Source organism: Vicia villosa, linkage group LG3, assembly GCF_029867415.1.
Source record: "Vicia villosa cultivar HV-30 ecotype Madison, WI linkage group LG3, Vvil1.0, whole genome shotgun sequence".
In the NCBI taxonomy this organism is placed as follows: Eukaryota; Viridiplantae; Streptophyta; class Magnoliopsida; order Fabales; family Fabaceae; genus Vicia; species Vicia villosa.
Genome location: NC_081182.1, coordinates 64,132,195 through 64,146,819, shown reverse-complemented (window position 1 = coordinate 64,146,819; position 14,625 = coordinate 64,132,195). Strand labels below are relative to the sequence as shown.

Below are 14,625 nucleotides of genomic sequence, written 5' to 3'. Positions count from 1 at the left end.
AAAATATTTAACTTTTGAAAAGAATTAAGATACTCACAACAACAACAAAAAACATAAATTCCTTTCTTAGTATAATTATTTGAAGAAAAAATAAATCACAATTTAGAGTTGTTGGCCGAAGTTAACTTTTAAATTCAATTAAGAGTTTAAGACTAATTATCATATGCAAGATACATATAAAACAACCATTTAAAAACTTGAAAACTCACAAGACACAAATGACCCACTAATCTACTATGGTTTCCATTGATGTAACAAGAAAAGATGGAGTATTTTAGATGTTCCATTGTATTGGGAAGTATAGTATACTATGAAATTCATTCAATTTTCCAAATCCACATAATGTATGAAAAACAAAAGAAAATGACCATTCAAATTCCTTAAACACATCAACATATTCAATAAGGTTATTTTGGTCTTCTCATGAAATGAAACAGTTATTGAAAGCAAAACCATGCACCATATTTTGGGCTCATTGTTTCAAACCTTTCACATATACTGAATTCTACTTCCCATAAATCACTCAAGTATTCAATTTTCAATGTCACTATCTCCCATTGAACACAACATCCCCACAACCGTCATTCTAGAGACCCTGCAAGTCCCTACCTACACATTTTTTAATCATATCAATCAATGACCATCTCATCCCAATCAAAGGGCAAATTAGTCATCTCACTCAACCTATAATCACACTTGTATCTCCGACTTCTCCGACGACACCTCCAACGTTAATAACTAATCGTAAAATGTTGAGATTTTTTAACAAATATTTTTTCATACACATTAATCAGATATCAAATTACGGATCAGACTCTTACAGACTTGTTTAGACGAGTTTATCTATTAACTCTGTCATGCTATAATAGTACATAAAAATAAAACATGTCTCAACTCATGTATGTCTCTATATAACACCAACCTTAGCCCACATAAAATTTACATTCTCTAACTTTTTGTCCCTATGAGCCTGTCTGGTATTGTTACTTAAATCATGAAAATGAAGCACTTCCACTTTTTCCTTCTCTTTACTATTCTTCTCTTCCTTACACCTACATCTTATACCATAAGAACCAAATTTTCAGGCCCTTCAACTTCAACCCAACAACGAGTTTTTCATCATCCATGCGCCAATTCTCCGATCAGCTGCAGGGATAGAGAGTTTGAATCTCAGAAACGAAGAGTTCCTACAGGTTCCAACCCTTTACACAATAAGAGATAGTAGTAGTAGCAGCAGCAGCAGCAGCAGCAGAATAGCAGTTATTCAATATTTGTAATGTACAGATAAGTATATAAATATACTCTATAAGCTAGCATAATTGAAGTTGCATTTTTTATCTTATATTATTAGAGTTGTTAATTTGTTTTGTTAGCTAGATTGCTAGAGACTTATTCTTGAGATGAAGTGAATTTTGTGCCCTTACATGTTAAAAATTATGTATATGCATGTTTGGTATTATATGGTGAAACCAAACATGTACTATATGTTTAGATTCATACATTTTCTGAGTTGAATGAAGCTTCCTGTTCCATTGGAACTTGCACCAAATTTTGAAGATACTATAGTATTTGGTATGATTTATATCATCAATTAGCACCAAACTTGAATCAAAATACTACTACTTTTCTTAAGAAAACATGCTTTTGCTCTGATTGTTTAGTTTAGTTTAGTTGCTGAGAAAGCTGAAGAATTAAGAAAAAGTAAAGTAGAAGCAACCTTTATGAGGTTAGTTGGTGTCCATGTTAACTGCACAATCTCTTTAATTTCAGTGTCTCCTTTTTAATAACACTTTGCTTTTATTATTTTAAACACAATTAGACTGAGACAAAAGAAAAATGGGATGGACCAATCAACACCGAACATGATTATATTTTGTTAATTGAAAATTTCGAACTTGCTTTCAGAGTCTGAGTGTGTTTCTCTTATTGTTTTATAGAAAATGAGTCTACGTAATTTGAAATAAGTTTGATCTCTTATTGTTTTATAGAAAATGAGTCTACGTAATTTGAAATAAGTTTGATCGACATATAAGTAAAATTTGATCAAGGATTCTTCCAATCACTTCGTCTTTCATTTTCGCTGAACCTTAAAACCCAGTTAAGTTCAATCATTTTATTAATCTCTGATTTATTGAGTTCAATGTTTGATTAACTCTACCAAGCTAGCTTTGTTTTGCAATAAAATTGGAAGGCAAAACCTTATGTAGTTCATAATATATATGAAAATTAAATAGCATAAACCTACTCATCAGTGATCACACATGTCATTTATCATATGAAGTTATAGGTCCCAAACTTTGAATACAGTACGTTAATTGCACATTACTTCACACAACAACCATGCAATTTTTAGTAGTGTAGAAATTAATTTCATTGTTTGATATAAATGAAAATAAGAACAAGTTAAAACAAGTGACATGTGGTGGTAGCTGTTAAGATGTGTCAAGGAATGAAAACTAATTAATGTAAGGTAGTACAATTTGATTTAACTTTTAACTTTTGGTTAAAATAAGTTTAGAAAGATTCTTGTTAACTTACAAATATTCATGAAGTAAATAAGAGAGACACTCTCAATATCTGGTGCAAAAACTAATTTCTACATATTTTAGGTCCTACTTTTGTACTTTTTTTTAGTGTAGTTATTGAATGATTTGTTAAACAAAATGGTAGGGTAATTAAAATGAAAAGAAGGTACTAGTGTAGTGAAAGAAACTACCAACTTGATAGCACCAAATATAGGAGTTTTGATTTGAAAATGATGAAGGTGGAGGAGAGTGTGGTCCAAAGTGTAGTGCTGAGTTAGGAAAGATACTAATTGTGTTTACATGATGCTCCACCAAGGCACAACCAGTTTCAGCCAGCCATAGCCTTTTTATGTGTGAGTGTGTTGATTTTTGAAACTTATGGTTGTGATGAATAATTATGTAGTTTGAAAGTTAAAAGAAAAAGTGGCATAACATTGAGTTATATGATATGCCACCACCAACAACATGGATCCAATAAACAAGCACTGTCAAATACAAATTACATTCCTTATAACACATATACATCTCCAAAAAAATCCAGAAAACCACTAGCAAACATGTCCACAAAACTCGTCGTAATCTTAATTTCTTGCAGTAAACTAATAGTAAAATAAGATATACCTCCAACTAAAAGCATTCATTCAGTTCTTAGCCATGAGGTAGACTTAACAATTTGAATATCTAATGGCTCTCAACAACCTGCAATCAACAGTTGTTTTACACGGTAGCAACGGACGCGAACCTTGATGCAAGAACTGCTTCGTTGCTTAAAGATGTGGATGCAATAGCCACATCTTCCAAATTCTTCCACGTGGATTCCCGCTTCTCTTGCTTCTCTCGTTCTTTGATTTCGTCTTCTTGGAATTTGATCATGCATTCATCAAAAAGTGTTTGATCGGCATCAGAGAATATTTTTCTCACATTCAGAGTTAAGCTCTGGACAGCTTGGTTCCAGTGGCCCCGTGCATTTTTCTCCAAAGCAGGGAAGATTATAGGTAGTATTACTTTGCAGTTTTGTATTATCAAATTTCTGATATGATCGTTGTTCCACAGAAACAGCGCACGTTCAGCCACCTGCAGACCAAATCAAGTCAATTTTCAGTTTCACATTTTGTACTTAATTAATGTTCCTGTGGAATCAAGCTATCCTCATAGAAACTGTGGAAAAATATTACGCAAAAACAAATAGGGAGACTAGGAAGGACAATGTTATCTCATAAGAGCTATCCAAGTCTGTTACGAGTTCAATAATGAATGTACCTGTCCTGCCACCTACCACTCTCCCAAAACCAACTTTTTTTAATTTAAAAACAGAAAACCCCGCTACTGCATATTCAATAAACAGCTCACTTCGAAAATGGCTTTACAATCCTACCACATTTCCAAACCCTTAAAAGAATGAGAGCAAAATAACAGTGATAAATAGCCAATCGCAGAGCAGGCAAGTAAACCCGCTATTTAAGAAAAGATTACTGCTATTTTCTAAACTTCAAAAACACATGAAACTCTATCAAAAGAAAAAATTTGTAACACGGGTCATTAGTGTTAATTTTATGTAGCACTTCTGGGAACCAAAAACCCTAGACTCTGATGGTGCTTTAACCTACATAATTTAAAAGGTGAGCTTATGAGAGATCAATTTGATTGGTTACATTGTCTTTTTAAGTTCTGAGTGAAATTTTGTCAAGATAAGGGAGCCGGCCAGAGCAACTTCTTATCAGGAATGAATTAATGCAGCTGCCTGTGTTTTCAGTTTTGGTAGAGTCCAGTTACATCATTACATTGCCTATGTTTTTTTCTCAATAATGAAATTAAACTGTTAATTGAAGAATAAAATAAAACAATCGTCTTTCTTCTATGGATTGTGCGGTAAAATTATTTCATAGATGTAATACTACGACAGATAAAATTTTCCTTTTTTAAGATTATTGTTTATAAATTTAACAAATGATCCATATTATCTTAACGGAGAAAATATTTGTCAATAGTCAAGACTAAATTGATTGGCGATAAATTTCCCTAGAGACATTAACTGTAAATTAATTAGTAATCACTACCAAGTCTTACAATAATATTCATTTCAAAATTGTCTGTTTTCAGTTTGGATATCATGACTCAAACACAACCATCCTGTATAAAGTGAGAAAAATAAATTACTTCGAAAATAAAATAGCAAAATCTCTTTGTTTGAAAGTTATTACAAACAAACAGTAAATTACAAAATGCATGCAGACAGAAATTTGCAGATAACTCCTCTTAAGTTAATGTTCCACCGGAAATAAGCTTAGCTTTCTAATTTTATCAATAAATAAGTCGAGCAAACCCCATGTATTTAGTGGAAAATCGCAATACTAAAATGTCCTAAGATAACCAGCAATAATAATACTAGTTAATGATCGAGTATGGCATGAAGAGGCCAACCCAAAAAATGCTATAGTGGCAGTAGATAGTATAACAGTGCTGGTTACTATAGTGAAGAACACAAAATTTACATAATAAAACACATAAAATTAAAATTTTGAAGTTTTGTACAAAAAACAAAAAAATTAATACTCAAACTTTTAAGAATCACTCATCATATCTCAAGTGTTGGAAAATATCAGTGAATAACAAATGCATAAAAAGTTGAGAAAATAAAAGATAGCTATTGTCAATTAAAAAAAAGAAAGTGATGTAAAGTGTACAGATATCAATCCCAAATATTGACACATAGCAATCAATCACTATAGTGGGGCAATGGCTAGGCCTAGCATCAATTTATCATATTGAGGTCTGAGCTTTATATTTATTGTATGTCAATATCAGAACGTGTCGCAATGGCTAGGCTTAGGTCAACGGGAAGAAATCTGAAACTTCTTACTAATCGCTTTGAAGCCGTTGCTGCCAACCAGGGAATGGTGGTATTACTATTCGCAAAATATAATAAAAAGAGTTCAAGAGACATACATGTCTAAAGCTAATGAAGAGGGGTGCCGATGATAGCTTAAGAAAGTACATATACGCTTAGCCCTCTCAGTTGTTTCGCACGACCAAGGGGGGCAAATGTATATACACTGCAGTCCCTAAGTCATCATAGACAAGTCATCTTCACTAACTTTATATTTATCTTTTGAACAATGACCATTGTTTTTCTGCTAACACAATAATTTCCTTTGAAGTTGTCAATCTTCAAAAGAAAAATTCATCTGCTCAAACATAAAGTATGAGCAAATAATTACAAATAAACATAGTTATGGTAGCAACAAAGCAGCAAAAAAATGAAGGACATACAATTACAAGGTACCGGAAGAAATGTTCATAGATGTAAGGGTTGGCAACAACAGCTTCGAAGTGACTAGTAAGAAGTTCCAATATTCTTCCCCTTGACCTCAGGTCAGTCCTAGCCATTGCAACACGTTCTGAGACTATTATGTTGATGGCCACTATTATTATTATTATTATTCAGTTTATTATATTGTATGTCATGCTTTAAAAAAAACGAGGAGCTAAACTGGACTCAATTTGGATCCCAATAAACACAAACAAAAAAAAAAAACGAAAGAAAGATGGAGCTCACAATTCACAGAAACAGGGGCAGTGCTATTTTGCCGGGGCTCCCACGTTACCCACCATGAGTCCATGACATTGGCCACGAGACTCGAATACTCCAAACCGCACTATTGCACCCAAATTGTGTGTTATCGAATTTGCTAGTGTCAATTACCATAAGAGAATAAAATCGTGTCTTTTAATTATGGCCTTGTAATGCCTTTTTTATTTCTGAATCAGTTTTAAGAGTTTTCTTTAAAATAAAAAGACAGAGGCATCAGATGCAGAGCTGGATATTAGCTACAAAAGAATAGAATGAAGGAAGAAACTTATGTAACACCTGCACCTGAAATAAGTTGCAGTGATGAAGACTTCAGCGGCCTGATGGACAGTGAGAGTTCTCTAACCTTGAACATACAAACTTACAGAGGCTACAGAAAAATGCAGGAGATGCAGCCACAACTGTGATTGAAATACAGTTGCAGAGACTGCTGATACCCGATATACTGAAGTATTGTTTGTAAGTTGCTTCCCTTAATTTAAATCACTCAGTATCCATAACAACTAGCTCACACAAAATTAGTCAAGTGCAAAACATTTTTATTCAATAATCTATATATTCAAACAACATACAATGCCATAATCGTGTTGTTTGTAAGTCAAGTTCATTGCCAATAGTTAAGCAATCAAGAAAGTAATATTCATAAACATAATAAGGGGCTGAGGAAGAGAGAAAAGTAGGCGGATACGAGGCCCATATGATGAAATTATGAAAACAACCTCATCCCTAGGAAGAAGGAAAAAATCAAGAAATGGAAAACATACATAAGAAAAGAAAACGAAGACAGGTGAGGAGGGAAAATCAGAAAGAAACAGAGATCATTGGTATTGATAGATGCTGATGAAATGCATGCAAATGCTACAGGAAAAAGGAAATGAGGAAGTTTTGTTAAGCACCTGAAAGTGTAGGCTAGTGAGGCATCTAGCAATTTGACGAAACAATCCCACCACACATTTCTGAAATTCTGCTGCTTGAGTGGCTTCTAAAACTTCCTCCAGTTCACCAAGGAACATTACCTCCTTTGCACTATTAGTTACAGGCCAATATTTCAGAAGACCTCTGATCACAGTATCAGCTAACTTGACATCTTTCTCAACAAACTGTGTAACACAGTAAGAAAGCTGTTGGTGATACATAGAGACACACTTTGGCTTGTGAAGTGGGATCAATGCACGGATAAGGAACAGCTTATGCTCTTCCTTCAAAGGCAAAGCAAAGCCATTAATTATACTGCCCAAAAACTCCAGCATTTCTGCAATTCCGTTGTGTCTTTCTGTCTCAAATATGAACTGATAAAAGACATTATTAATCGCTTTTCTAATGAACGGGCGGTGTACCATGAACTTCCCATAAATACGGTGGAGAATAGTCTTCAAGTATTCCCTTTCTCTCTGATCCTCAGAGTCAAAGAGATCAATCAGTCTCAATACAAATGAATGATCAATGTATCGTTTAGCAAGCTTTGCATCCGTCTCTGGTGAAGCCACAAACCTATAGAGAACTTCATACACAATCTGCAGATGACTCCACGCCGGTTCCAACGCAAGTTCCTCCTCTTCAGGATCATATGCTTCTGCAAGCTTACCATCATGATTCGAACACGGTAGAGTTCGAAATAAATTTGCCGCTGCCATCTTAGTGATCTCCTGCATTGTCGCTTCACTGAACTTCGAATTCACAGCAGAAACATAATCAACAAGTTCAAGCAAAGTCTGCCTCTTGATATCCTTCTCTTTAAGATGCTTGCTAGAATCATTAAAATCAAATACAACACAGCACATATTTAACTTCCTTATAAAAAGATTAGCCTTCTCCGAGCTAGAAACATCCCGAAAACCCGGCAAAGCCTCATAAACTCCATTACCAAGAGCCATTGTCGAACCAATTACAGGAGTTGACTTCTTAGCTTGGTTTGTTTTATTTGAATTCTTCGAACTCCCATTCCCAGAATACAACCCACCTGAAGCAGAATTCGAAGATTTTGAAAAAGTTGAATTAGATTTCAATACACTATTGGAACCACCATTGACCAACTCTCCGTCACAGTTAGAATCCCTCTCTGAAGATTTCGAAGGCTTGCGAGGTATTTTACCAAGTATGTTTTTGATCATATCTAGAACAACCAAACCCTAGAGAGCAATCAATCCTAATCCAAATCCAAATTTTTCTACTAAAACAACCAAACATTCAACAAATGAACTGAACCAACTGCAATCAACAACATTACCAGAATTAACGAACAAAACACAAAGAAGTTACATGACATCAAGAACTTTGCAGCTAAACCTAAAAACCCTAATCAGAAAATCATACCTCAGAAAATCATCTTCCAAAATCAAACTCACCTGTTCCAAGATTCTGCAGAAACAAAATGAGAATTATGATTAGACGAATAATCAGTTATTGTAGAAAATTGAAAGAATGAACAAGAGAAAAGTGCTTACATTGAAAGTGAGATTGAGAAAACCTCAGAGAAGAGTGAAGTGGGAAATTTAGTGACAGAAAATTAAAAAATGGAAGAAATGTTTTGAAGAACCCAATTTGATTTTTTTTTTGTGTTACTGTATGAGTGTGTGTAAAGAGAGAACTGGAGAGAAGAGAAGGATAAAAAGGGAATAAGAGAATATGAAAAGTTGGGGTTTTGTTTGATAAAAAGCAGATCGCGGTGGCAAAAAGGGACGAAATTTCGAGGCTAATGACTTCTATGTCCCACTTTTTAAGTTTTGAAATGTTTGTATGGAAAATGCTACAAATATAGTAATTTTGAAAAGAAAAAGAAATATGTAATATTTTTACATTGTTGATTAATGAAGGAGGTGTATCTAGATAAACTACCTTTCTACATTTAAAATAGGATTTTTCTAACCTATGCAACCTTGGATAGGATAAGAGACAATTAATACACCACTTTTTATATATAAATTAACATATTTATTTTTATTTATGTTCATTCATTAATTGGGTAGGAGAGAAAATATAAAAACTTACTTTTCAACAAAAAAATAATTAATATAAAATTTATATGAAAAAAAATAGTTTATTAATTGTTCTTAATGCAAAGTTGCATAGGTTACTTTAAAATATTATTTTACATACATTGGGTACTACCTTTAAAATTAGTTTTAAATGGAAAGTAATATTTAACTTTTCAACATGCATCTTCATTGTAAAAAAAATATTTACAGGCGGTCTAAATCATTTTAAAAGGGACAACTTCCTTACCCATCACAAAAATAATGCTAGTATACCTTTCATCAATCAAATGACACCATTTGATTTTTATATATTTAATTATTTATTATATAAAATAATTGTTTGATGTTTTCAATGCATTTTACACTAAAATTAACTTTACCCAACTTTTTTGAGTTGGATAAATAAGAATTCATCCGTTTTAAAATATTATTATGATTTAGAAGAATGCAAAATGCTTATGGATGATAATATAAAATTATTTTATATTTTCGGTAGATCTTTTATTTTTTTAATTTTTTATGTTTTTTTATTAATAAAATCATTTTAAAACTTTTTTCTTTTAAAAAGAAAGTAAAAACTATTATTTTAATATAAATGTCTATTTTTTATTTTCTAAAATATATAAAATACTAGTACAAATAGGCAATAAAATCTCGTATAAAATAAAATCAAAATTTAATAAATGTTTTCCTACTTGATCATATTATTTCTAAAATATTCTTTAATTTAACTTTTGTATTTTCAATAAATTAATTTATTATATCTATGAAGAATAGATTGGACAATTAATTCAACCTTATCTAGATGACACATAATAAATGTTATTAATTATATATTCTTTAATATAATTAGTTTAGTTTATTTTCATTGAATTTAATTTTCATGCCTTGTAAAAAAAATTCAAGAACTAAATCGAACTAATCGAAATGTCGAATCCAATCGATTTGAAGTTATGATAATTGAATCGTTAAGTTTGGTTAGTGAATCAAACTATTATGCACAAACAATTTTAGAATCGAACCATAACTAAAATTGAACCGGACTGAAACTGAATCCGAACCGAATAATGATTAAAACAAGTTAAAAAAAATAATTGAAAAATTAGTTCTTTGATAAACGGTTCAGTTTAAAAAAATGTGTCTCCTACTGATTTGGTAGGTTTAAAATTTCAAAACGGTATACCAAATCAATAATTTTGATTCAGTTCAATTCTTAATAAATTAAAATTATTCGATTCAGTTCAGTGAATTTTTACTATAATTTATTTCAATTCGATTCAATTTTTCTCACGAACTATCTATATCATTAATACCACGATTATATGTGAGAGAGAGATGCTCCTCCTTCTCTCTAGAAAATTTTTCCCCAACCCTTTAGAGTTTGGTGGCTCTTCTCCACCTCCATGGTGGTCCTCTCCTTCCACCTCTATGGTGGCACCCTCCCTCTCTTTTGAGAGAACTTTCTTCTCCATCCCTCCTCCTTCTCATTCCCTCACCATAGCCAAACTTTTCACTGGAATCTCCCTCTCTCAACCACTACCAACCGCCAAGTTTTCTTCTCTTCTTTTAAGGCCGCCACCGGAACCACCACCGCCAAGAAGAAATGACAAGTTAGTTGTGATTTTTCTATACAGCTCAAACACAACAACAATGGATGCTCCTCTCCTTCAAAGAGCTACTCATACAAATCCGTTGTCCGAAATTTGTCGTCCACCACCGAAGCCGCCATGGTTATACAGTATGCAAGTTCTAATAGGGATGTTTAACTTCTGTTTATTAATTTATGTTTTGTGTTTTTGTGTTTTAGTGGTAAATGATGCACTCTTGGTGTTTGACAAAATGCCTCAAAAGAGTTTTGTGTCTTATAGCATGTTTATGTGTGTCTATTGGCATTTCATAGTGATTGAGAAAGCTTATGAGTTCAACATCTATTCCATAACTATCTCTAGTCATCTATTAATTTGTGAACACTCAAAAAATTAGGGCAATTTTGAGACCAAAGAAAGTCGAAATGTGCAAACACAAGTCAAAGAAATCATCCTTAATTGGATTTGAAAATTTGAAAAAAGACTATGGATTCTCGCTTCTACATTGCCATTGATGGTGTTTGCAAGAGAGTGGATTGCTCGTTGATATGTCGTTGGATTTGATTTGGTTGTGCCTTAGCTTTTGAAAATTATATGTATAATGTCTCTTATGAGTATGTAGTGTTTTATGTTAGAAGTGCTTTTAGGCTATGTATGGAGTATGTTTTATTTCAATTGTGTCCTAACATTTGTAATTCTTGCTTGATTGAATATTAATGAAGCTTGTTTTTCTATAAAAAAAAATAAATAATACCACGATTATATAAACATTATTGAAAGAAATTTAACCATTCTGATTGATTAATTACATAAAAAAATTAGATAAAGTTAAAATATGCTCTAAGGATGCATGTTAATTCTTAAATATAATTTTTTTTAAACGGTATATTGTTTTAATTCAAAATTAATAATCAAAATTTCTGGAAATTGCTAAAGAGTGTTTCAAATGAATTCTTTAAATATATAAAGTAGTAAGAGTATTTAAAGTTACATGTATTTAATATATTAAAAATTAAAATAGTTATCTTTTATAAAATAAAAATTATTTGATATCCTTAAAAAATATTTTTGGAACACTCGTTACCATAATTTTTAATTTTATTTTTAAATTTCTTACTCAAAAGAAAATTATTGTGTAAAAATTGTGTACACTGAATTTTGTATAGGAACTATTTTTTTTTTTTTAAATAGAGTATTTAAAGCATGTTCCAAATAAAGATTCGTTTATTTAGTAATAACAAATGTAATGAACCGGTAATAACAAATGCTTTCATAAAAATTATTATTCTGTTTTTTATTGTGATGAACAAGTATTTGGTGATTATGCAAAAAGAAGAAAAATATAAACTGCTGGTTTGTGGGACCCAAATATCAAAATCAAAACTGTGTCGCATGGATGGAAATGAATTGGAGCCCTGCCCGTGCTCATTAACATGACTTTGATATTGATGGGTGGGGCTTTTTTTTTGTTGACTCGTTTAATTAAAGTTTTATTTATAATATTAAAATTATTTTATTTTAATTTGTTAATAAGAAAATTTAAGATTATTATATAAAATTATCGTAATTTAATCTAATAATAGTATAGAATATATTATTGTTATTAATGTCTTAGAATAAAAAATTAGTTGTGAACTTGAAATATTATAAAAACAAGATATAAAAATATAAACTTAATAGTTTTTCAAATGATAAATTTGAAAAGATCTTTATATGTTATTATTGCTCTGTATATGAAAATTTTATAATAATTTATTATTTTATACCTTAATTATTTATTTATTAATTTTTACATATTTAACAATAACTATATAAATTATATATGTAAAATTTATTTGGACTGGTATCATTTTGCATAGAAAATTTTGCAATAAAAAATAAATAGTTTACATTTTAATTATTTATTAATGCATTTTATATTTAATAACAAATTTTAAAGAGATTAATTGTTACGCATTGTCGGTATAAAAAGTTTTATATTATTTATTCATCACAAACATTAATAATTATTATTTTATATATAATTAAAATAAAAGTCAAATATGATTTAAGATCTGACGGTTATGATTTACTGTCAATATACAAATATTTATTTTACCGTGTCGGTGTATTTCAATTAAATTTATATTTAAATAATAGTTTAAATTTTGTTGCAAATAAAAAAAGAGAAAAGTGGTGATCCACTAACAGTGTAAAATAGTTTTACACGGTCAATCAATCACCATCATATATCTAATAAAACAATTCTTTTATTTAAAAAAAACTTTAGTGACATGGCAAATTAATAACTCTCTATTGAATGATAGTGTAAAATTATTTTACACCGTCAGTACAATACCTATTAACTCATAAAAAAAAAATTAAGAGTAATAAAAACAATAAAGAATATGAATCTTTTAATTCGCTCCCATTCACAATCCAACTTTCAAATATTTTTACTAAAAAAAATGTCTATGGACCATTTAAAGTTTGTACCTATAAAATAAACAAAAGCAAAAATTAGCGCAAAACAATAAAATTAAGAAGAGAAGAAAATAAGAATAAAAAAACTAAGGTAAGACATAATAATAATAATAATAATAATAATAATAATAATAATAATTATTATTATTATTATTATTATTATTATTATTATTATTATTAAAAAATGGATGTTATTATTTATATAAGAAAGTGGATATTATTATTTATATGATATTTATATATTGTACAAGTTTGATAAGTTAGTTGATAACTCTACCGACGTTAGGTCAAGTAACAACCCGACCTCTTATCCTCTTTTTTGTTTTATTTTTTATGGTGTGTATTTGAGAATATGCGATTATTTTGGGAATGTTGTTAAACCTCAAACTGTTTAGGAAAGAGATGGTATTGGAGGCGATGCTTACAAACCTCCAAAGAAAACACTAGGAAGGTGGATTGAGGTTTCATAGGGAGGTTGATGTGTTCTGCAAGTGCACGAAAATATCAGAGTAATAATCAAGCGTACCGTTATCTATTGTTACTATATAAATCTAAGGCTACAAGTAACATTTTTTTTCTTGCAAAGTGATTAAAATAAGCTAGTTTTTAAGAATAAATAGAAACGGAGACCGGAATGTAATTTACGGGTACCGTTGGGACTCATAAAATTTAGCACCTCAATTTTAATCTAAAAAATAGTTTTGGTAGAAATATTAATTTAAAAATACTGCTCACTTTCGTGTAACCCGTACAGAATTTCGGAACCATAACCGCTTGCTGTCGCACGATACAAGTTACAATCTGAAATTACTTTTTGAAAATTAATAACTCTTAATTAATTAATAAAGCGATGTTGCTGTTTTAAAAAAAAACAAAGATCATGATTTTTTATGGTTGGATATCGTTTTCACACTTTTGCATTGAAGTCGGTATCACAGTAACTTTCACGGTAAAAATTTAACTTTCAGAAATAAAATCCAGGACCAAAAAATATCTTTGTTATGAAAAATTGGTGCATTCAATTTTATCCAGTCTCGTCGATACGATAATACTCACATTTTGGGCTCTAGAAATTTAGTCGAACATAGTGTCCATGTAACAGTAAATGTCATTCATACATAAACAAATCATACTTAATATATTAAATATAATAGCACTAGTAACAATCATAAGCATAAAGTAGTATATAGCAAATAACAGTAAAGTAGAGAAATAAGAAATTTTACACCGTTGGGCTAAATGACTGCGTGAGGATCACCTAACTTAGAAGGCACATTCTCATTTTATTCATTTATTCATTAAGTACATGATCATTCACTTATTTGCATCGACCTCCCTACATAGTGTGTTATTAAGATGGTGTCGACTGCTTAGATAAACTGCTCAAGGATTACTAGAAAACAAGAACTTGAGGTTTTGGCATAATATGTATTCAAATTGATCTCCATATTTGGTGGGCTTAAGGTGTCAGGACGATACCGATTTTA

At 30.8% G+C, this 14,625-nt stretch overlaps 1 protein-coding gene across 1 annotated transcript; it reads right to left on the bottom strand.

Annotated features, from left to right (window-relative positions):
* Nucleotides 1-2,974: 2,974 nt before the first annotated feature.
* LOC131661691 (serine/threonine protein phosphatase 2A 59 kDa regulatory subunit B' gamma isoform-like) lies at nucleotides 2,975-8,715 on the bottom strand. Its single transcript, XM_058931297.1, has 4 exons — nucleotides 8,559-8,715; nucleotides 8,428-8,472; nucleotides 7,011-8,322; nucleotides 2,975-3,599 (listed from the first exon to the last, which is right to left on the bottom strand). Exons 3-4 carry the CDS (start codon nucleotides 8,223-8,225, stop codon nucleotides 3,243-3,245), a joined length of 1,572 nt encoding a protein of 523 aa, XP_058787280.1. The 5' UTR covers nucleotides 8,226-8,322; nucleotides 8,428-8,472; nucleotides 8,559-8,715; the 3' UTR covers nucleotides 2,975-3,242.
* Between the last annotated feature and the right edge of the window lie 5,910 nt (nucleotides 8,716-14,625).